General features: G+C 47.1%; 1 protein-coding gene across 2 annotated transcripts in view; it reads left to right on the forward strand.

The window, feature by feature from the left end:
- arhgap19 (Rho GTPase activating protein 19) overlaps positions 1-22,564 on the forward strand; it is a 64,289-nt gene that overhangs the window by 39,587 nt on the left and 2,138 nt on the right. For both annotated transcript variants that reach the window (XM_072479765.1, XM_072479766.1), the window contains 7 exons: positions 2,307-2,530; positions 2,936-3,022; positions 5,006-5,071; positions 16,367-16,561; positions 17,362-17,457; positions 20,136-20,252; positions 20,636-20,719. In XM_072479765.1, the coding sequence (XP_072335866.1) occupies positions 2,307-2,530; positions 2,936-3,022; positions 5,006-5,071; positions 16,367-16,561; positions 17,362-17,457; positions 20,136-20,252; positions 20,636-20,719 (869 nt within the window). The remainder of the gene's footprint in view (positions 1-2,306; positions 2,531-2,935; positions 3,023-5,005; positions 5,072-16,366; positions 16,562-17,361; positions 17,458-20,135; positions 20,253-20,635; positions 20,720-22,564) is intronic.

The following is a 22,564-nucleotide window of genomic DNA, read 5'->3' on the forward strand; positions in this document are numbered from 1 at the left end:
TGGACACTGAGGGCAATTTAGCATGGCTAATCCACCTACCCCTGCACATCTTTGGACTGAGGGAGGAAACCGGAGCACCCGAAGGAAACCCACGCAGACAAGGGGAAAGCGTGCGGACTCCGCACAGACAGTGACACAAACCGGGAATCAAACCTGGGACCCTGGCGCTGTGAAGCCATTGTGCTAACCACTGTGCTACCGTGCTCCGTGACGGAGCAACAGTGTGTGTGCGTGGGTCAGGTACAGGGTACAGCAGTGTGTGTGAGTGGTGGGGGGGGGGGGGGGGACAGTGATGGAGCAACAGTCTGTGTGTGTGTGTGTATGTATGTATGTATGTATGTGGGGGTCAGGTAAAGGGCACAGCAGTGTGTGAGAGAGAGGGGGGAGGGACAGTGATGGAGCAACAGTCTGTGTGTGTGTGGGGGGGGGGGGGTCAGGTACAGGGCACAGCAGTGTGTGAGAGAGAGGGGGGAGGGACAGTGATGGAGCAACAGTGTGTGTGTGTGTGTGGGGGGGGGTCAGGTACAGGGCACAGGTGTGTGTGAGAGAGGGGGGGGGACAGTGATGGAGCAACAGTCTGTGTGTGTGTGTGTGGGGGGGTCAGGTACAGGGCACAGCAGTGTGTGAGAGAGAGAGGGGGGGAGGGACAGTGATGGAGCAACAGTCTGTGTGTGTGTGTGTGTGTGTGGGGGGGTCAGGTACAGGGCACAGCAGTGTGTGAGAGAGAGAGGGGGGGAGGGACAGTGATGGAGCAACAGTCTGTGTATGTGGGGGTCAGGTAAAGGGCACAGCAGTGTGAGAGAGGGGGGGGACAGTGACAGGGAGCAACAGTGTGGGTCAGTTACGGAGCACAGCAGTGTGTGTGGGGGGAGACCGTGATGGAGCAACAGTCTGTGTGGGGGGGGGGTCAGGTACAGGGCACAGCAGTGTGAGGGGGAGGACAGTGTGTGTGGGGGGGACAGTGACCGGGAGCAACAGTGTGTGGGTCAGTTTCATAGAATTTACAGTGCAGAAGGAGGCCATTCGGCTCATCGAGTCTGCACCGGCTCTTTGAAAGAGCACCCTACTGAAGCCCTCCCCTCCACCCTATCCCCACAACCCAGTAACCTCACCCAACACTAAAGGCAATTTTGGACATTAAGGGCAATTTAGCATGGCCAATCCACCTAACCTGCACATCTTTGGACTGTGGGAGGAAACCCACGCAGACACGGGGAGAATGTGCAGACTCTTCACAGACTGTGACCCAGAGGGGAATTGAACCTGGGACCCTGGAGCTGTGAAGCAACTGTGCTAACTACTATGCTACCATGCTGCCCAGTTACAGGGCACAGCAATGTGTGAGGGGGGAGACGGTAATGGAGCAACAGTCTGTGTGTGTGGGGGGGGGGGGGGGGGGGGGGGGGGTCAGGTACAGGGTGCAGCAATGTGTGTGTGGGGGGGGGGGGACGGGACAGTGACAAGTAGCAAACAGTCTGTGCGAGAAAGGGACAGGTACAGGGAATCTCTGTGTGAGAGAGAGGGACAGGTATAGGGAACGACAGTCTGTGTGAGAGAGAGAGGGACAGGTACAGGGAATCTCTGTGTGAGGGAGAGGGACAGGTACAGGGAATCTCTGTGTGAGAGAGACACAGTGACAAGGAGCAGCAGTCTAAGAGACGGACAGGTACAGGGAACGACAGTCTGTGTGTGTGAGAGAGGACAGGTACAGGGAACGACAGTCTGTGTGTGTGAGAGAGGACAGGTACAGGGAACGACAGTCTGTGTGTGTGAGGGTCACAGATACAGGGAACGACAGTCTGTGTGTGTGAGGGTCACAGATACAGGGAACGACAGCATGTGTGAGGGGGACAGGTGCAGGGAGCAGCTTTGTGTGCATGCATGTGTGTGCACACGGGTGTGTGTTTGTGTAGAGACTAGGTTTTCTTTCTATTTATTAATGGGATGTGGGCATCACTGGCTGGTCCAGCATTTCTTGCCCATCCCTGATTGCCCTTGGACTGAGTAGTTTGTTGTCCAGGCAGAGGGCAGAGTTCCTTCCCTGGAGGACATTAGTGAAGCAGATGGGTTTTTCCAGCAATTGACAAGGTTTCATAGTCATTGTCAAACTTTTAGTTCCAGATATTTTAGTGAATTCAAACTTCACCATCTGTGTTGGTGGGACTTGGTTTCTGCAGTATTTCCCTGGATTACTCATCACTGCCTTTTTTCAGATACTTAATGGCTTAATGACAAGTCATTTCTGAATACCATGTTCCTGGTGTCTGGTTATGGAAGTCAATGTCTGATTAATTTTCTCCTGTTAGATCTAATGGTGTTTGATAAGAAGGGGAAGAAACCTGTTCCTGACAAGGAGCGCCAAATTGAAGCTCTTCAGCTACTCTTCCTGTTGCTGCCTTCAGCCAATCGGAACCTACTGAAGTTATTGTTGGATCTACTATATCAAACCGCCAAACATCAGGACAGAAACAAGATGACTGCCTACAACCTGGCACTAATGTTTGCTCCGCACATTCTCTGGCCAAGGAATGTAAGTGGCCATCTTCTCTCCTCTATTTAGTGTCAGTCTTCATTTGATTCTTTTCACACAGTCTAACAGTTAGACTCTAACTGCTTTTAACGGTAATGTCTAACATCCCTTAAATGCACCTCATTCTCTAACTTAGAATTTTATTTTTGATACTCAAAAGCATTAATGTAGACACAAGTCTCCTGTGATTAACCTCATCTAATGTTCTCTGAAAATGAAAGCAATATCCTCCCGGAGGACCCTTCCTCATATCATGTGTCTTCACATACTTCCAGCATTATTTCAAAGATCAAAGACTGGAGAAAGACAGATAGAGCACAAGTTCCAGCCATTTCCAGCTTGGATCTGCTGACTTACTCAGTTATTTGTTGAATCTGATCTTTGGTTTTTCTCTGCTCCTCATAGTTGATGGCTGCTGACCTTCAAGGAAACATCACCAAATTAAATAACGGAACAGCGTTTTTGATTAAACACTCTCAAAAGCTCTTCCGGGTAAGGGAATACAAATTCTGTTGTGGATTGGGGCAGGTGGACCTATGATTGAGTCAAAAGTTTGGGTAATTGTGAGACTAAACAGATTCTTGACTCTGTATGGCATTCACAACTAATATCTTACCTTATTGCACCTGCTTGGAGTAACATGATAATTCACACAAAACATGATTGAAGTGTGGGTATTGTGAGCTGGTGCAGAGCCAAGGGATGAATGCTGCATGGGGATGCTGAAGAGGACAGTGTGGGAGCGGGGAGGGACAGTGTGTTGGAGGGGGTTGAGGGTGCAGACAGCAAGTAAGAGCACGTGGTGTAAGGGGCCCCCTGTAGGATTGATTGCTGTGGTGGAAACTGGGAGCAGGCACAAAAGTTTTCCCAAGAAATGTAGCTGATGCCTTTAAAAATCTAATTTAGATGTGAATCTGAAGGCGTTAGCTTGTGGACTACTAGCAGGTAGTGAGAGACAGCAAAGCTAGGGTCTGCCAGGGTCCAGAAGATCTCTTGGCTAGATTTACTTTATTCCATAATAATAATGATCTATATTGTCACAAGTAGGCTTACAGTGACACCGCAATGAAGTTACTGTGTAAATCCCCTAGTCGCCATATTCCAGCGCCTGTTCGGGTACACAGAGGGAGAATTCAGAATGTCCAATTCACCTAACAGCACGTCTTTCAGGACTTGTGGGAGGAAACCGGAGCACCCGGAGGAAACCCACTGAGACACGGAGAACGTGCAGACTCCGCACAGTCAGTGACCCAAGCTGGGAATCAAACCTCAGACCCTGGTGCTGTGAAGCAACAGTGTTAACCACTGTGCTTCCGTGGTTCACTAATGACCTGACCTAGGTCTGGATTTTTATTTTATTAGTACGTGGGATGTGGATGTCACCGGCAAAACCAGCATTTATTGCCCATCACTAATTACCCTTGAAAAGTTGATGGTGTGCTGCCGCCTTGAACTGCTGCCGTCCATGTGGTTAGGAAGTACTGGGATTTTGACCCAGTGACTGAAGGAACGGCAGATATATTTCCAAATTGTTTGCAGCGCAAGTGGCAGATGGTGGTGTTCCCAGGTATCTGCAGCCTTTCTCTTTTGAGTTGGTTGAGGTCATGATTTGGAATGTGCTGCTTCAGGAATCTTGGTGTGTTCCTACAGTGTATCTTGTAGATGGTACACACAAGTGCTACTGTGCATCGGTGGTCGAGGGAGTGAATGTTGAAGGTGGTGGAAGGGGTGTCAATAAAGCGGGGCTGCTTTGTACTGGATGGTGTTGAGCTTCTTGAGTGTTGTTGGAGCTGCACTCATCCAGGCAAGTGGAGAGTATTCCACCACACGCCTGACTTGAGTCTCGTAGATAGTGGACAGGCTTTGGGGAGTCAGCAGGTGAGTTGCTGCTGCAGGATTTCCAGCCTCTCACCTGCTCTTGTAGCCACAGAATTTATATGACTGGGTCCAGACCAGTTTCTTGTTAATGGTAACCCCCAGGCTGTTGATAGTGAGGATTCAGTGATAATAATCTTCATTATTGTCACAAGTAGGCTTACATTAACACTGCAATGAATTTACTGTGAAAATCCCCGAGTCGCCACATTCCGGCGCCTGTTCGGGTATACTGAGGGAGAGTTCAGAATGTCCAATTCACCAAACAAGCACGTCTTTCAGGACATGTGGGAGGAAACCGGAGCACCCGGAGGAAACCCACGCAGACACAGGGAGAACGTGCAGACTCCGCACAGACAGTGACCCAAGCCGGGAATCAAACCTGGGATACTGGCGTTGTGAAGGAACAGTGCTAACCACTGTGCTACCGTGCCACTGGTAATGCTATTGAATGTCAAGGGTTGATGGTTAGATTGCTGGAGATGGTCATTGTCTGGCAAGAGGGGTCAGTGGATTCAGATCCCAAAGAGATTGTATGTTGGTTTAATTGTTATAATTTACTTTATAAAAGGATTCTACTCTGATCTGTCTTCTGTGCAGGCACCGGCATATATTAGAGAACTTGCCAGATTACAGTTTGCAGGATCAAAACCCTCAGTGATCAGGGTAAGAATATATGATTTCTTATTGTTTAAAAGAGCCTGAAGCACCTAAAGTCGGTCCCAACACCACTGCAGCTGGTCATGTCGCAACTCCCCTATAGCACTGGAGTGTAACAAGGCAGTGGCTGCAACCTGGAACCCTGGAACAAAGACAAAGAAAAGCACAGCACGGGAACAGGCTCTTCGGCCCTCCAAGCCTGCGGTGATCATGCTGCCCGTCTAACCTGAAACCTTCTACACTTCCGGGATCTGTATCCCTCTACTCCCATCCTATTCATGTATTTGTCAAGAAGCCCCTTAAACGTCACTATCGTACCTGCTTCCACCACCACCTCCGGCAGCGAGTTCCAGGCACCCACTACCCTCTATGTAAAAAAAACTTCCTTGCACATCTCTGAACTTTTCCCCTTGCATCTTAAACCTATGTCCCCTAGTAATTGACTCTTCCACCCTGGGAAAAAGCTTCTGACCACCTACTCTGTTCATGCCCCTCATAATTTTGTAGACTTCTGTCAGGTCACCCCTCAACCTCCATTGTTCCAGTGATTTTAAAAAAAAGGAGTTTATCCAAACTCTGCACAGCTAATGCCCTCCATTCTGTACCCTCTCCAAAGCCTCAACATCCTTCTGGTAATGTGGCGACCAGAATTAAACACTTTATTCCAAGTGTGGCCTAACTAAGGTTCTATACAACTGCAGTATGACTTGCCAATTTTTATACTCAATGCCCCAACCAATGAAGCCAAGGATGCTGTATGCCTTCTTGACTGCCTTATCCACCTGTGTTGCGACTTTCAGTGACCTGTGAACCTGTACGCCCAGATCCCTCTGTCTGGCAATACTCTTAGGATTTTGCCACTTACTGTATATTTCTCACCTCTATTAACCTTCCAAAATGCATTGCCTCACATTTGTCTGGATTAAATTCCATCTGCCATCTCTCCACCCAAGTCTCCAATCAATCTATTTCCTGCTGTATCCTCTGACAGTCTTCATCATTATCTGCAATTCCACCAACCTTTGTGTCTTCCGCAAACTTACTAATCAGACCAGTTAGATTTTCCTCCAAATCATTTGTATATACTACGAACAGCAAAGGTCCCAGCACTGATCCCTGTGGAACACCACGAGTCACAGCCCTCCAATCAGAAAAGCACCCTTGCACTGCAACCCTCTGTCTTCTATGACCAAGCCAGTTCTGTAAGCATCTTGCCAGCTCACCTCTGATCCCGTGTGACTTCACCTTGTGTACCAGTCTGCCATGATGGACCTTACTGAAGTCCATGTGGACAACACCCACTGCCCTACCTTCATCGGTCATCTTCGTCACTTCCTCAAAAAACTCGATGACGTTAGTGAGATACAACCTCCCCTTCACAAAGCCATGTTGCCTCTCACTAATACGTCCATTTGCTTCCACATGGGAATAAATCCTGTCACAAAGAATCCTCTCCAATAATTTCCACCACTGACGTAAGGCTCACTGGCCTGTAATTTCCCGGATTATCCTTGCTACCCTTCTTGAGCAAAGGAAAAACATTTGCTGTTCTCCAGTCCTCTAGGACCTCGCCTGTAGCCAGTGAGGTACAACGATTTCTGTCAAGGCCCCAGTAATTTCTTCTCTTGCCTCCTTCAGTATTCTGGGGTAGGTCCCATCAGGCCTTGGGGACTTGATGCTTTTCAAGATGCCCAACACCTCATTTTTGATCTCAAAGTGACCCAGACTATCTACTCACCCTTCCCCAGACTCATCATCCGCCAAGTCCTCTTTTAGTGAATACTCATGCAAAATTCTTATTCAGTACACTCGCCCATTTTCTCTGGCTCCATGCATAGATTCCCACCCCTGTCCTTGAGTGGGCCAACCCTTTCCATGGCTACTCTCTGACTCTTTATACACATGTGAAAAGCCTTGGGATTTTCCTTAATCATGTTTGCCAATTGCTTATCGTGACCCCTTTTAGGCCTCCTGACTCTTTGCTTAACTTCCTCCCTACTTTCCTTATATTCTCACGGGCTTCGTATCTTCCCAGCCTTCTAGCCGTTCCAGGTGCTTCCTTTTTCTTTTTGACTAGGTTCACAATATCCCTCGTTATCAGAGGTTCCCTAAACTTGCCATACTTATCCTTCATCCTTACAGGAACATGCCGGTCCTGAATTTTTTTAAATAAATATTTTATTGAGAATTTTTGGTCAACCAACACAGTACATTGTGCATCCTTGACACAATATTAAAACAACACAAATAACAATGACCTATTTTATAAACAAAAAATGAATAAATAATAAATAACAAAAATGAAAACTAACCCTAATTGGCAACTGCCTTATCACAAGTACCACTCTCCAAAAATATAATTTAACAGTCCAATATATAATTATCTGTCGCAACGACCTATACATATTATACAGTATATATTAACAACCCTGAGAGTCCTTCTGGTTCCTCCCCCCCCCCCCCCCCCCCCCCCCCCGATCCTGGGCTGCTGCTGCTGCCTTCTTTTTTCCATTCCATCTATCTTTCTGCGAGGTATTCGACGAACGGTTGCCACCGCCTGGTGAACCCTTGAGCCGACCCCCTTAGAACGAACTTAATCCGCTCTAGCTTTATAAACCCTGCCATGTCATTTATCCAGATCTCCACCCCCGGGGGCTTGGCTTCTTTCCACATTAACAATATCCTGCGCCGGGCTACTAGGGACGCAAAGGCCAAAACATCGGCCTCTCTCGCCTCCTGCACTCCCGGCTCTTGTGCAACCCCCAAATATAGCCAACCCCCAGCTTGGTTCGACCCGGACCCCCACTACTTTTGAAAGCACCTTTGTCACCCCCATCCAAAACCCCTGTAGTGCCGGGGCATGACCAAAACATATGGTATGATTCGCTGGGCTTCTCGAGCACCTCGCACACCTATCCTCCACCCCAAAAAATTTACTGAGCCGTGCTCCAGTCATATGTGCCCCTGTGTAATACCTTAAACTGAATCAGGCTTAGCCTGGCACACGAGGACAACGAGTTTACCCTGCTTAGGGCATCTGCCCACAGCCCCTCCTCGATCTCCTCCCCCAGCTCTTCCCATTTCCCTTTTAGTTCATCTACCATAGTCTCCCTTCATCCCTCATTTCCCTATATATATCTGACACCTTACCATGCCCCCACCCATGTCTTTGAGATCACTCTGTCCTGCACCTCTTGTGTCGGGAGCTGCGGGGAATTCCCTCACCTGTTGCCTTGCATATACCTGAATGCATTCCCTTGGGGCAACCCATATTTCTCGGTCAGCGCTCCCAGACTCGCGAACTTCCCATCCACAAACAGATCTTTCAGTTGCGTTATTCATGCTCTTTGCCACATTCCATATCCCCCATCCATTCCCCCCGGGGCAAACCTATGGTTGTTTCTTATCGGGGACTCCCCCAAGGCTCCAGTCTTTCCCCTATGCCGTCTCCACAAATCTTCAGTGTAGCCACCACCACCGGGCTTGTGGTGTAGTTCCTCGGTGAGAACGGCAATGGGGCTGTCACCATAGCCTGTAGGCTAGTCTCCCTACAGGATGCCCTCTCTTAATCTCTTCCACTCCGCTCCCTCCTCCTCTCCCATCCACTTATTCACCATTGAAATATTAGCAGCCCAATAATACTCACTTAGGCTCAGTAGTGCCAGCCCCCCCCTATCCCTGCTACGCTGTAAGAATCCCTTCCTCACTCTCGGGGTCTTCCCGGCCCACACAAAACCCATGATGCTCTTTTCAATCCTTTTAAAAAAAGCCTTCGTGATCACCACCGGGAGGCACTGAAACACAAAGAGGAACCTCGGGAGGACCACCATCTTAACCGCCTGCACCCTCCCTGCCAGTGACCGGGATACCATACCCCATCTCTTGAAATCCTCCTCCATTTGTTCCACCAACGCGTTAAATTTAACCTATGCAATGTGCCCCAATTCTTGGCTATCTGGATCCCCAGGTAACGAAAGTCCCTTGTTACCTTCCTCAACGGTAGGTCCTCTATTTCTCTACTCTGCTCCCCTGGATGCACCACAAACAACTCACTTTTCCCCATGTTCAATTTATACCCTGAAAAATCCCCAAACTCAATAAGTATCCGCATTATTTCTGGCATCCCCTCCGCCGGGTCTGCCACGTATAGTAGCAAATCGTCCGCATACAAAGATACCCGGTGCTCTTCTCCTCCTCTAAGTACTCCCCTCCACTTCTTGGAACCCCTCAACGCTATTGCCAGGGGCTCAATCGCCAGTGCAAACAGTAACGGGGACAGAGGGCATCCCTGCCTTGTCCCTCTATGGAGCCGAAAATATGCAGATCCCCGTCCATTCGTGACCACGCTCGCCATCGGGGCCCTATACAACAGCTGCACCCATCTAACATACCCCTCTCCAAAACCAAATCTCCTCAACACCTCCCACAAATAATCCCACTCCACTCTATCAAATGCTTTCTCGGCATCTATCGCCACTACTATCTCCGTTTCCCCCTCTGGTGGGGCCATCATCATTACCCCTAACAGCCTCCGTATATTTGTGTTCAGCTGTCTCCCCTTCACAAACCCAGTTTGGTCCTCGTGTACCACCCCCGGGACACATTCCTCTATTCTCATTGCCATTACCTTGGCCAGGATCTTGGCATCTACATTTAGGAGGGAAATAGGTCTATAGGACCCGCATTGTAGCGGGTCCTTTTCCTTCTTTAAGAGAAGCGATATCGTTGCTTCAGACATAGTCGGGGGCAGTTGTCCCCTTTCCTTTGCCTCATTAAAGGTCCTCGTCAATACCGGGGCGAGCAAGTCCACATATTTTCTATAGAATTCGACTGGGAATCCATCCGGTCCCGGGGCCTTTCCCGCCTGCATGCTCCTAATTCCTTTCACCACTTCTTCTACCTCAATCTGTGCTCCCAGTCCCACCCTTTCCTGCTCTTCCACCTTGGGAAATTCCAGCCGATCCAAGAAGCTCATCATTCTCTCCCTCCCATCCGGGGGTTGAGCTTCATATAATTTTTTTATAAAATGTCTTGAACACTCCATTCACTCGCTCCGCTCCCCGCTCCATCTCTCCTTCCTCATCCCTCACTCCCCCTATTTCCCTCGCTGCTCCCCTTTTCCTCAATTGGTGTGCCAGCAACCTGCTCGCCTTCTCCCCATATTCGTACTGTACACCCTGTGCCTTCCTCCATTGTGCCTCTGCAGTGCCCGTAGTCAGCAAGTCAAATTCTACATGTAGCCTTTGCCTTTCCCTGTACAGTCCCTCCTCCGGTGTTTCCGCATATTATCTGTCCACCCTCCGGTCCTGAATTCTAATCAACTGACATTTGAAAGCTTCCCACGTGCCAGATGTTGATTTACCCTCGAACATCTGTCCCCAATCTAGATTCTTCAGTTCCAGCCTAGTATTGTCATTAGCCTTACCCCAATTTAGCACTTTTTCACGAGGACTATTGTCTTTATCCAACAGTATCTTAAAATTTATTGAATTATGGGGCGGGATTCTCCGATCCTCCGCGCTGGAATCGCGCCTGGCGCGGGGGCAGAGAATAGCAGCTCACGCCGGAAATCCGGCACGACGCGCTTCCACAATTCTCTGCGGACCCGGCAGTTCCGCGCGCGCGATCAGGGGACGTTGGAACAGGCCCCCGCGGCGATTCTCTGCGGTCGACCGGCCAAACTCCCGCTGGCATGGTTTACATGTGGTACCACCCGGCGGGAGCTGGGACTCGCGGCCGCGGTGGCAGTCCTGGTTGGGTGGGGGGGGGCCTCAGCAATGGCCAGGCGCGTGATCTGGGAGGGACCTACCTTCCTCCGCGCAGGCCCGCTGTGTGGCTCCACCATGTCACGGCGCCCGCGCCAAGGTGGGCTGCTGCACGGACGGGCTGCTGTGCGCCTGCGGGCCGCGCGGTCTGGCTAGCAGGGCCCTGCCTGCAGACAGAGCTGTGCTATGCACGCCGGGGCTCTGCCAGCCCCCTGGAAAACGGAGAATCACCCCAGACCTTTGAGGAAAAAGTCCGGCGTGATTCTCGCACATTTTCACCCACCACAAGAATCCTGTTGCTTTTACACCTTTCCAAAATCTGCCTACATATCTGCTCCTCTATCTCTCGCTAGCTGTTGTGAGTCCTATAGTTAATCCCCCAACATTGTGACTGCACCCTTCTTATTCCTGAGCTTTCCCATATTGCCTCGCTGCCCTCTGAGGTGTCCTCCCGCAGTACAGCTGTGATATTATCCTTAACCAGTAATGCAACTCACCCACCCCTTTTACATCCCCCTCTATCCCGCCTGAAACATCTAAATCCTGAAACGTTTAGCTGCCAATCGTGTCCCTTCCTCAACCAAGTCTCTGTAATAGCAACAACATCATAGTTCCAAGTACTATTACAAGCTCTAAGTTCATCTGCCTTACCTGTTATACTTCTCGCATTGAAACAAATGCACTTCAGACCACCTGTCCGATGAGAGAAGAGCTAGCTAAGGTAGACTGGGAGCGCAAAGACTTTATGATGAAACAGTTGAGGAACAGTGGAGAACCTTCCAAGCGATTTTTCACAGTGCTCAGCAAAGGTTTTTACCAACAAAAAGGAAAGACGGTAGAAAGAGGGAAAATCGACCGTGGATATCAAAGGAAATAAGGGAGAGTATCAAATTGAAGGAAAAAGCATACAAAGTGGCAAAATTAGTGGGAGACTATAGGACTGGGAAATCTTTAGGGGGCAACAGAAAGCTACTAAAAAAGCTATAAAGAAGAGTAAGACAGATTATGAGAGTAAACTTGCTCAGAATATAAAAACAGATAGTAAAAGTTTCTACAAATATATAAAACAAAAAAAGAGTGGCTAAGGTAAATATTGGTCCTTTAGAGGATGAGAAGGGAGATTTAATAATGGGCGATGAGGAAATGGCTGAGGAACTGAACAGGTTTTTTGGGTCGGTCTTCACAGTGGAAGACACAAATAACATGCCAGTGACTGATGGAAATGAGGCTATGACAGGTGAGGACCTTGAGATGATTGTTATCACTAAGGAGGTAGTGATGGGCAAGCTAATGGGGCTAAAGGTAGACAAGTCTCCTGGCCCTGATGGAATGCATCCCAGAGTGCTAAAAGAGATGGTTAGGGAAATTGCAAATGCACTAGTGATAATTTACCAAAATTCACTAGACTCTGGGGTGGTTCCGGCGGATTGGAAATTAGCAAACGTGATACCACTGTTTAAAAAAGAAGGTAGGCAGAAAGCGGGTAATTATAGGCCAGTGAGCCTAACTTCGGCAGTAGGGAAGATGCTGGAATCTATCATCAAGGAAGAAATAGCAAGGCATCTGGATGGAAATTGTCCCATTGGGCAGACGCAGCATGGGTTCATAAAGGGCAACCAACCTGCCCTTTATGAACCCATGCTGCGTCTGCCCAATGGGACTATTTCCATCCAGATGCCTCGCTATTTCTTCCTCTAACTAATTTAGTGGAATTTTTTGAGGACATTACCAGTGCGGTAGATAACGGGGATCCAATGGATGTGGTATATCTGGATTTCCAGAAAGCCTTTGACAAGGTGCCACACAAATGGTTGCTGCATTAGATAAAGATGCATGGCATTAAGGGGAAAGTAGTAGCATGGATAGAGGATTGGTTAATTAATAGAAAGCAAAGAGTGGGGATTAATGGGTGTTTCTCTGGTTGGCAATCAGTAGCTAGTGGTGTACCTCAGGGATCAGTGTTGGGCCCACAATTGTTCACAATTTACACAGATGATTTGGAGTTGGGGACCAAGGGCAATGTGTCCAAGTTTGCAGACAACACTAAGGTGAGTGGTAAAGCAAAAGGTGCAGAGGATACTGGAAGTCTGCAGAGGGATTTGGATAGGCTAAGTGAATGGGCTAGGGTCTGGCAGATGGAATACAATGTTGACAAATGTGAGGTTATCCATTTTGGTAGGAATAACAGCAAAAGGGATTATTATTTAAATGATAAAATATTAAAACATGCTGCTGTACAGAGAGACCTGGGTGTGCTAGTGCATGAGTCGCAAAAAGTTGGTATACAGGTGCCACAGGTGATTAAGAAGGCGAATGGAATTTTGTTCTTCATTGCTAGAGGGATGGAGTTTAAGACTGGGGGGGTTATGCTGCAATTGTATAAGGTGTTAGTGAGGCCACACCTGGAGTATTGTGTTCAGTTTTGGTCTCCTTATCTGAGAAAGGACGCACTGGCGCTGGAGGGTGTGCAGAGGAGATTCACTAGGTTAATCCCAAAGCTGAAGAGGTTGGATCACGAGGAGAGGTTGAGTAGACTGGGACTGTACTCATTGGAATTTAGAAGAATTTTAGAATTGATGACGATGAACATCTTGCCAAGGTCATCCCCACACCCCCACTACTTGCCTTCAAACAACCGCGCAACCTCAAACGAACCATTGTTTGCAGCAAACTACCCAGTCTTCAGAACAGTGACCACGACACCACACAACCCTGTCATGGCAATCTCTGCAAGACGTGCCAGATCATCGACATGGATACCACTATTACACGTGAGAACACCACCCACCAGGTACGTGGTACGTACTCGTGCGACTCGGCCAACGTTGTCTACCTCGTACGCTGCAGTAAAGGATGTCCCGAAGCGTGGTACATTGGCGAGACCATGCAGACGCTGCGACAACGAATGAACGGACATCGCGCAACAATCACCAGGCAGGAATGTTCCCTTCCAGTCGGGGAACACTTCAGCAGTCAAGGGCATTCAGCCTCTGATCTCCGGGTAAGCGTTCTCCAAGGCGGCCTTCAGGACCCGCGACAACGCAGAATCGCCGAGCAGAAACTTATAGCCAAGTTCCGCACACATGAGTGCGGCCTCAACCGGGACCTGGGATTCATGTCGCATTACATTCATCCCCCACCATCTGGCCTGCGAAATCCTACCAACTGTCCTGGCTTGATACAATTCACACCTCTTTAACCTGGGGTTACCCCATCTCTGGATCTGTAAAGATTTAATCACCTGCTAATGCTCGCATTCTAGCATTGTTTGGCATCTTTGAATTTGTCTATATATGTGTTTCTGGAACAGACCTCTTCATTCACCTGAGGAAGGAGCAGCGCTCCGAAAGCTAGTGACATCGAAACAAACCTGTTGGACTTTAACCTGGTGTTGTAAGACTTCGTACTGTGCTCACCCCAGTCCAACGCCGGCATCTCCACATCTTATTATTAGGTTAGAGGAGGAGGGCGGGTGGGAGACACTACACGTGTAGTGTCTCGGGTTTCCTCTCCACCAGAATTTATTGGTTGGCGGGGGGGGGGGGTCTTCCCAGAAGTCCACGGGTCGAAAAAAATAAAACAGAAAAGAAGTGTTTTTTTTTTTAAGGAGAAACTTACCTCCCAGAAATCACTTGCGCACCGCTCCCGCTGAAATCGACCACCTGAGATTTTCCAGCATTTTCTCTTTGGTTTCAGATTCCAGCATCCGCAGTAATTTGCTTTTATCCAGTACTACACTCCTGTATGCTTCACCCGATGCCTGTGTCTGTATTTATATTGTGTATTTTATGTTTGCCCTATGTATTTTTTCACGTTCGGTATGATCTGTCTGAACTGTACGCTCAACAATACTTTTCACCTCAGTACACGTGATAATAAACACATCCGATCCAACCAGTGGGAGAGACTAGAACTGAGGTTCCCATTTAAGAGCGAGATGAGAAGAAACTTTTTCTCTGATGTTTGGGAATCTTTGCAACTCTGTTCCCCTGAGAGCAGTGGAGGCAGGATCATTGAATAATTTGACGGCAGAGGTCGATAACTTTTGACTGTCGAGGATGGGTTGAATGTGGAATTGGGAACCTATAAGGATTCAGAGCAGGGGAAATCAAAAACAAGAGATAAAGACAGCAAGGGGAATAAAAGTGATAGACAGAGAAATCAAGGCCTGTAGCAGATAATGAAACTAAAAAATAGTAGGGACAGGACAAGGAACGTTAAAACGACTAGCCTTAAGGTTTTGTACCTGAACGTGTGGAACATTCAAAGTAAAATGTATGAATAATTTGCGCAGATAGATGTAAAGGGATATGATATAGTTGGGATTATGGAGACATGGCTCCAACATGAACAAGGACGGGAACTAAACTTTGAGGGCTATTCAGTTATTAGGAAGGACAGACAAAAAGGAAACTGTGGTGTAGTTGCATTGTTGATTAAATAAGATATTGATACAATATTGAGGAAAGATTTTAGAACCGATGGTGTGGAATCTGTCTGGGTGGAGTTAAACATCAAGAGGCAAAAAAATATTCCTTGGGGTGGTATAGAGACAAAACGTGTGGTGCTCAGAACTAGACACAATCCTCTTGAGGCTGAATCAACATTTTATGCATGTTTAACATAATCCTCCTGCTTTTGTACTCTTATTTCTAAAGCCCAGGCTAATAAAGATTATTGTTATCAATATATGCTTTATAAACCACTTTCTCAACCTCCCCTGCCAACTTCATTATTTGTGCACGTTCACCCAAAGGTCTCTCTGCTCCTGCACCTCCTTTAGAATTGTACCCATCAGTCGGCACATTTGTTCTTGTAAAGTGAATCACCTTGCACTCCTCTCGATTAAATTTAATCTGCCACATGTCTGCCTGTTCCACCAACCTCTGTTCTCTTTTTTTTCTTTTTAAAAAATAAATAAATTTGGAGTACCCAATTATATATATTTTTTTCCAATTAAGGGGCAATTTAGTGTGGCCAATCCACCTAACCTGCACATCTTTGGGGTTGTGGGGGTGAAACCCACACAAACACAGGGAGAATGTGCAAACTCCACACGGACAGTGACCCAGAGCCGGGATTCGAACCCGGATCCTCAGCGCCGCAGTCCCAGTGCTAACCACTGCGTCACATGCCGCCCTCTGTCTCTGTTCTCTTGACGTTTATCACCATCCTCCTCGCGTTTCACAGTACTTCCAAGTTTTGTCTACAATTTTCTGAATCCTGATGGACGTTCAGGCTTTCAATTCCAGGGATTTGAGTATTTGAACCTATGGGGTGTCTCTGTTCATTCACATCATTAAGTATGGAAGGAGTTTAAATGGGTGCCTGGAGTCAGTAACAGGGAGTTCATGCATGGGATGTGGGGAGTGTTTAAATAAATGGTTAGATTTTGTGATTTGTGAATGTACCGGGTCTGTGGAAGGAGAATAAATGAGTGGCTACATGTGCTGAACGAGTTCCTGTGTTCTATATTTTTGTTTGTGGATTGTTTTCTAATATTTGCTGGGATATTTGGATTTCTCTTTCTGTTCAGGATGATCTGGATTTGCTGCCAGCTCCAGATTGCCCAGATTTACTGATCAGTAAGTCTGCAAAGCGGAACATGCTGCACTCTGTATTGAGTTCCAAGGAGGAAACACAGCAACATACAGAGGAGGCCCTGAAGGAGCTCTTTAAACATGTCAGTAATATGCCTGACTCAGCCAAGAAGAAGAGGCTGGTGAGACAGGTAAGGGTGTTTGGAGGTGTTGATCCTACTGCAGTTCCTCTATTTGGTGAACAAGTCAGGAAGGCCTAGAAATGAATGGCTTTTATCAGCTGTTGTTGCTTTTGCTGGGTTAGTCATTTGACCAGATGAGTTTAGGATTTTGGCTAAGGAGAGGGGATCAAATCAGTCAGGCCCCAATTTCTGATTATTTCCCAGTGATTTCAGGTGGAAAGTGTGTGTTAATGATGGTGAGAGCAGGGATGGACTTGGCTTCACATTTAATGTACCGGCAAGTACTCCTTGTAGGTTCATGCAACAAGAATCAACTAGTGAGGGATTGCAAGGCGAGGTGCTTCTAATACCCAGTCTCTGGAAGTCACGGAAACAAAATTTGTTAATGTGGGGGGTCCCCCTCAATGTGGGGAAGGCTGTTGCCATTTTGTCAGAGTGGATAAAACACAGGACTTTGGAAAGCTGAAAGATAAGAAAATTGCTGCTTTGTGTTTTGCAGCCTGAAATATTTCTTCACTCTGAATTTTGTAAATCTTTGGAATTATCTTTGGTTTTGTCCTCGGCTGTGGCATTGCAGGTCAATGATTTACATTTTCGAGCAGTTAATGGGCCACCTGGACCTCCCTCACTGATGCACTTTAAGAATCAGTTCCTCAGAGTTGTGGATGCTCCATTGTTGAGTACACTTACAGCACTTTCAGGGCATCTAGTGAAGAGTCAGGTGAACAGCTTTCCTGCACAATGTGATATTCCACTGTCTCCTTTCAGTTCTCTATTTCACACCATCCTTTCTCTTTGTCCTCTTGCAGTTTCATAAAAGCTCGGTGGTCGGTACGCCTGAAGGATTCATTTCGCCAAAACACCAGAAACACGTGCGCTCCAAGTCTTTTGGAGGCCGCATTAAGGTAAGTGGGGCATGAAGCTGTAGCAAATAACCTGGGATTAAAACATAGTCCACCTCACTCCCAACCCAGAGTGTAAAAGGAAGCAACCATCCAGCTGATTCCCTGCTGTATGGTTTCGGGCAAGAGGCATCCCTGCATCATGTTAAAAACTTTAGGCATGCGTTTATGTACACACGTCATATGTGGGTGGAACTAGGCTTCGGCTGTTGTGTAGCTTGGCAGAATATTTCCTGCACAAAAACCATAGCAAACCAAATCTGGCCAATTACTACCCCATCAAGTCCCTCCAATTGTCAGTAAAGTGATGGGAGGTGTCATTTCCAGTGCTGTTCAACAATAACCTGCTCACTAACACTCAGTTTGCAATCTGTCAAAACCACTTGGCTCTTGACCTTATAGCCTTGGTTCAAACATTGACAAAGAGCTGAACACGAGAGGTGAGGTGACTGTGTCTGCCCTTGACATCAAGGCAGTATTTGACTGGGTGTGACATCAAGGAGCCCTAACAAAGCTGAAGTCAATGGGAATTGAGGGGAAACTATCTGGTGGTTGGAGCCATACCTGGCACAAAGGAAGATGGTTCTGATGGTTGGCAGTCAATCATCTCAGTCTTAGGGATTGCTACAGAAGTTGACGAAGGCCAGCATTTATTACTCATCATAAATTGCAGGTGGTAGTGTTCTAGAGCCTGCTGCCCTCGAGGTGGTAGAGGTCACCTTCCAGTCTGAAAACAACCATCTGCCACAACTCATTTTCATTTCTTTAGCCTTTTATATCCAATTCGACGCTGACCCTTCTTTCCATGAGTCTCTGTTTTGGAAACTAATCTTTTATGTGGAACTTTGTCAAATGATTTATTAAAATCCATATGAACAACATCCACCGCATTTCCTTCAACAACCTTCTCTAATGCTTCATCAAAAAAACACAAAATTAGTCAAGCCGAGTCTGCTTTAATAAATCCATGCTTGTGCTCCTTAGTTTACTTGGTTTTTTTTCTGTAATTTCTTTCTCTGATTATGGATTACAACACTGATGTTTAAACTAACGGGCCTGTAGTTGCAAGGACCGCCCTTACACCCCTTCTTCATGATGTGAAGATGCCGGTGACCACAGTAAGAAGCCTTACAACACCAGGTTAAAGTCCAACAGGTTTGTTTCAAATCACTAGTTTCGGAGCACTGCTCCTTCCTCAGGTGAATGAAGAGGTAGGTTCCAGAAACATATATATAGACAAAGTCAAAGATGCAAGACGATACTTTGAATGCGTGCAGTTTCTGGTAATTAAGTCTTTACAGATCCAGAGAGGGATAATTACCAGCGTGGATCCCGAAGGTTGGCAAAAAGGGATCCCCGGGAAAAAAGTTTGAAACACACTGGTGTAGAGCAACAGCAACCTGACTGGGAACACCAAACTGTGAGTCTACCAAGCCTGTGACCTCACCACACTCCTCTGCAGTGGTGAGACCTGGGCAGCGTAGGCCAAGCAGGAGAAACGGCTGAAGAGTTTCCACCTTTGCTGCCTTAGATATATTAAAAGCAGCTCTTGGCGGGATAAGGTCTTCAGTTCAGGTCCTGGAGCATGCTAATTCCATCAGCATACAATTATTATTAAGCTAACAACACCAGGGCAAGCTCCGCACATTAATTGGATGGATGACAGGCATATAGCTAAATACCTTCTGTCTGGTGAACTGGCCACTGGGTCACGACCTCCTGAACATTCATTCCTCCTGCAAGATATGAAGATAGCAAATACTCACACTGGCAACTGGAAGAGTTACTGACAGCTGTGACCTCTGGAGGCTGACTGTTTGGAAAGACACTGGAAGAGACGGGCAGAAACACAAGGCTGAGATGGGGGCCCAGAGAAAACAGCGGCCAGCGAATCCTGCACTTTTTCAGCCCACTGTCGTCCTCTGCAGAAAGTGCAAATTTGGTGATGTTCCCCACAGAGTTGACTACCAGGGTGCAAACCATCATCTCACGAGACAGAAAGTGCCAATGAAGTCCGAGTGACTACAGCACCAAGGAAGACCACTTGTCTGTCAAGCAATCCAGTCAGTCCCAACCCCCTGCTCTCTTCCTGTAACTTGGCCGGTTTATTGCCATCCAATTTCCATTTAAATCCATTTTCTGCCTCTGCTTCCATCACCCTCATGAGCAACACGATCTTTGCTGCGTTTTAAAAGAAGTTCTTTATCCTTGTTCCAAGGAGAACGACTCCAGCTGCTCCAACCGAACCTTGGAGCTAACGTACCCTCATCCTGGAACCAAAACTCCCTCCGCACCCTCTCAAAGACCCTCACCTCCTTCCTGAAGTGTAGTGACCCGAACTGGACATGATATTCTAGTTGGGACCTAACCAGAGTTTTATAAATGTTCAGCATAACCTCCCTGATTTTGTTCTCAATGTCTTTATGAAGCCCAAGATCCCATCTGCTTTGTTAACTACTTTGAACAAAGTTTACAAAATTGTGTTGAGGAGGCATTTAGTTTCACAAATTTGAATGGGGGAGCCGGGGTACAGTGCATGGAGTCGATTATGTAACTATTACTCTACGTCCTCTCACATTTTATGCGAGGATCATGATTTTCCCTTTGCAGCATGTACGAATAGACTGCTTGGATCTGGAGTTAGTGTTCAAATCATAGAGAGTTTCTTCTGTCTTCAACAGCGTAAAGTTTTGGGTGGTCAGACTATCACTGAAAGAAAGAACAAAGTCCTGACAGCAGACACAGAAAGTCAAAACGGTGGACGCTCCCAAGTGGGTGATGAGGAGAACCTGAAGCAGGTGAGACTGGGCACCCTCAACTTTCATTGCTATTTGTTGGTTTGGAATCTGTTGGTTCAGATTTTTTTTACATTTGCAAACACTGGGATTTTGAATTGGAGTAAAAATGGGTTCATTCAGGTCAGTTCCATGATCGGAATGAATTGTCACCAACAACAGAGCGGCGACGGGGAGCTGCCTTGGTTCTGGGATCACGCTGGGGTAACATGCATGGACTGTATGCCATAGTGTGTCTCTGAAGCATGTTCAGAGATATGACACAGGAGTGTGTTGAATGTTTCTTGCAGTTGGTCATATTCTGAAAGACTGATTATTCAGCTGAAGCTGATACAGGAGTGGAGTTTTTCAAACCCAGTGCCTGCCTCACTCTATGTTCTTTGCAGTTTCAGAAGTGTGCAGAATCACCAGCACTGCATTTCACTCGCATCCGATCAAAATCCACAGATGAAATCCTCAGCAGCAGGAAGGTAATGTGTTTAGTTTGATTCTTGATTCCATTGTGAGACTGATGGTTGTACCAGTCTTTGTTCTGAATACCTGATCAGAAAGAGGCATTTGCCTAAAATCAGCAGTAAATGTTCAGTTAGCCATCTTCCTCAAACTATAGAGAGGGTACGTATAGCTTTACCAGGATGGGAAAACCTAGTTAATCCGTTGGAGTATGGAATATATGGCATGGAATGGTTGTCGTAGAAAGCAGTGCATCTTTGCCTTGAAAATTGGACCCAAAAATATAGAATGAGACAGCTCAGAAAGAGGCCATTCGGCTCTTTGGTAGATTGAATCTGCTTCCGGAGCAGACGGTAAAATAATCTGTTCCAGAATGTAACAGTGGCCTTAGGTTTCATTATTCTATCAGAAAAGACATGATGGGCTGATTCTATTGTGTAAACTCTGCTTCATGGATGCGGCCTGTGCATGAGGCAAGTGGATCACAGGATTTGTGATGTGTCACTGAACAGAAGTCCTGATGCTCAGCTAGGGGGATATATGTTCAGATGATTGTCCTGGGAATGAGCTACAATGTTATGGGGTCTGATTACTTGGAGCATTGAACCTCCACACATCTTCTTCATCATGGGAGCAGGAACTGAAGTTGAGGAGTATTCAGGGGATGTCCTAAAGATGATCTTCATGCCATTTCCCCACGTTTCTCCATCTGTCACTATGGGTCTCTGGAGAAACTCTGGACTATGCTGAGTTAGTTGCAGAGTCGGTACCATTGAGCTCAGTGGTCCAGAAGCTGGTAGTGAGTGCTAACTCACTGAGCACTCCCTCAATGCAGGGATTTTCCATTTCTCCGTCCACTGTTGTGCGTCTCCAGCCCCTGATGACAGGCCCAGGTCAGTTTTTTCTCATTTTTTAATGCCCTGTTAGCTTTTAAAATATTTCACGGCTTTAAAATTTTTGATGGGTCACACATCCCCCAATCAAAACAAAATAACTCATTGCCCCCATGCTCTTGCAAAACCAGATCCAAAGCTGACCAAAGTGTCTCAATGAAAAACCCAGATCTGAGTTAGCACTCATGTCGAGAGGGCTAGAATACAAGAGCAGGGATGTAATTCTGAGGCTGTATAAGGCTCTGGTCCGACCCCATTTGGAGTATTGTGAGCAGTTTTGGGCCCTGTATCTGAGGAAGGATGTGCTGGACTAAAGGGTCCAGAGGAGGTTCACAAGAATGATCCCTGGAATGAAGAGCTTGTCATATGAGGGACGTTTGAGGACTCTGGGTTTGTACTCGTTGGAGTTTAGAAGAATGAGGAGGGATCTTATTGAAACTTACAGGATACTGCGAGGCCTGGATAGAGTGGACATGGAGAGAATGTTTCCACTTGTAGGAAAAACTAGAACCAGGGTTCACAATCTCAGACTGAAGGGGCGATCCTTTAAAACTGAGATGAGGAGGAATTTCTTCAGCCAGTGGGTGGTGAACCTGTGGAACTCTTTGCCGCAGAAGGCTGTGGAGGCCAAATCACTGAGTGTCTTTAAGACAGAGATAGATAGGTTCTTGATTAATAAGGGGATCAGGGGTTATGGGGAGATGAGAAAATATCAGCCATGATTGAATGGCGGAGCAGACTCGATGGGCCGAGTGGCCTAATTCTGCTCCGATGTCTTAATGAGGGCATTCACAATGAAGGAAAACCTGAGGAATGACATTGGACACCCAAACTGAGGCCACAATAAAATTAGACAGCACACAATTGAGACAGAGGCCACAGTAAGTCCGATACAGAGCAAGAAACAGGAAGATGAAAAACATATCGGGTAGCACAAGTGGATAGCACTATGGCTTCACAGCGCCAGGG

Source organism: Scyliorhinus torazame, chromosome 16 (genome assembly GCF_047496885.1).
Source record: "Scyliorhinus torazame isolate Kashiwa2021f chromosome 16, sScyTor2.1, whole genome shotgun sequence".
NCBI lineage: Eukaryota > Metazoa > Chordata > Chondrichthyes > Carcharhiniformes > Scyliorhinidae > Scyliorhinus > Scyliorhinus torazame.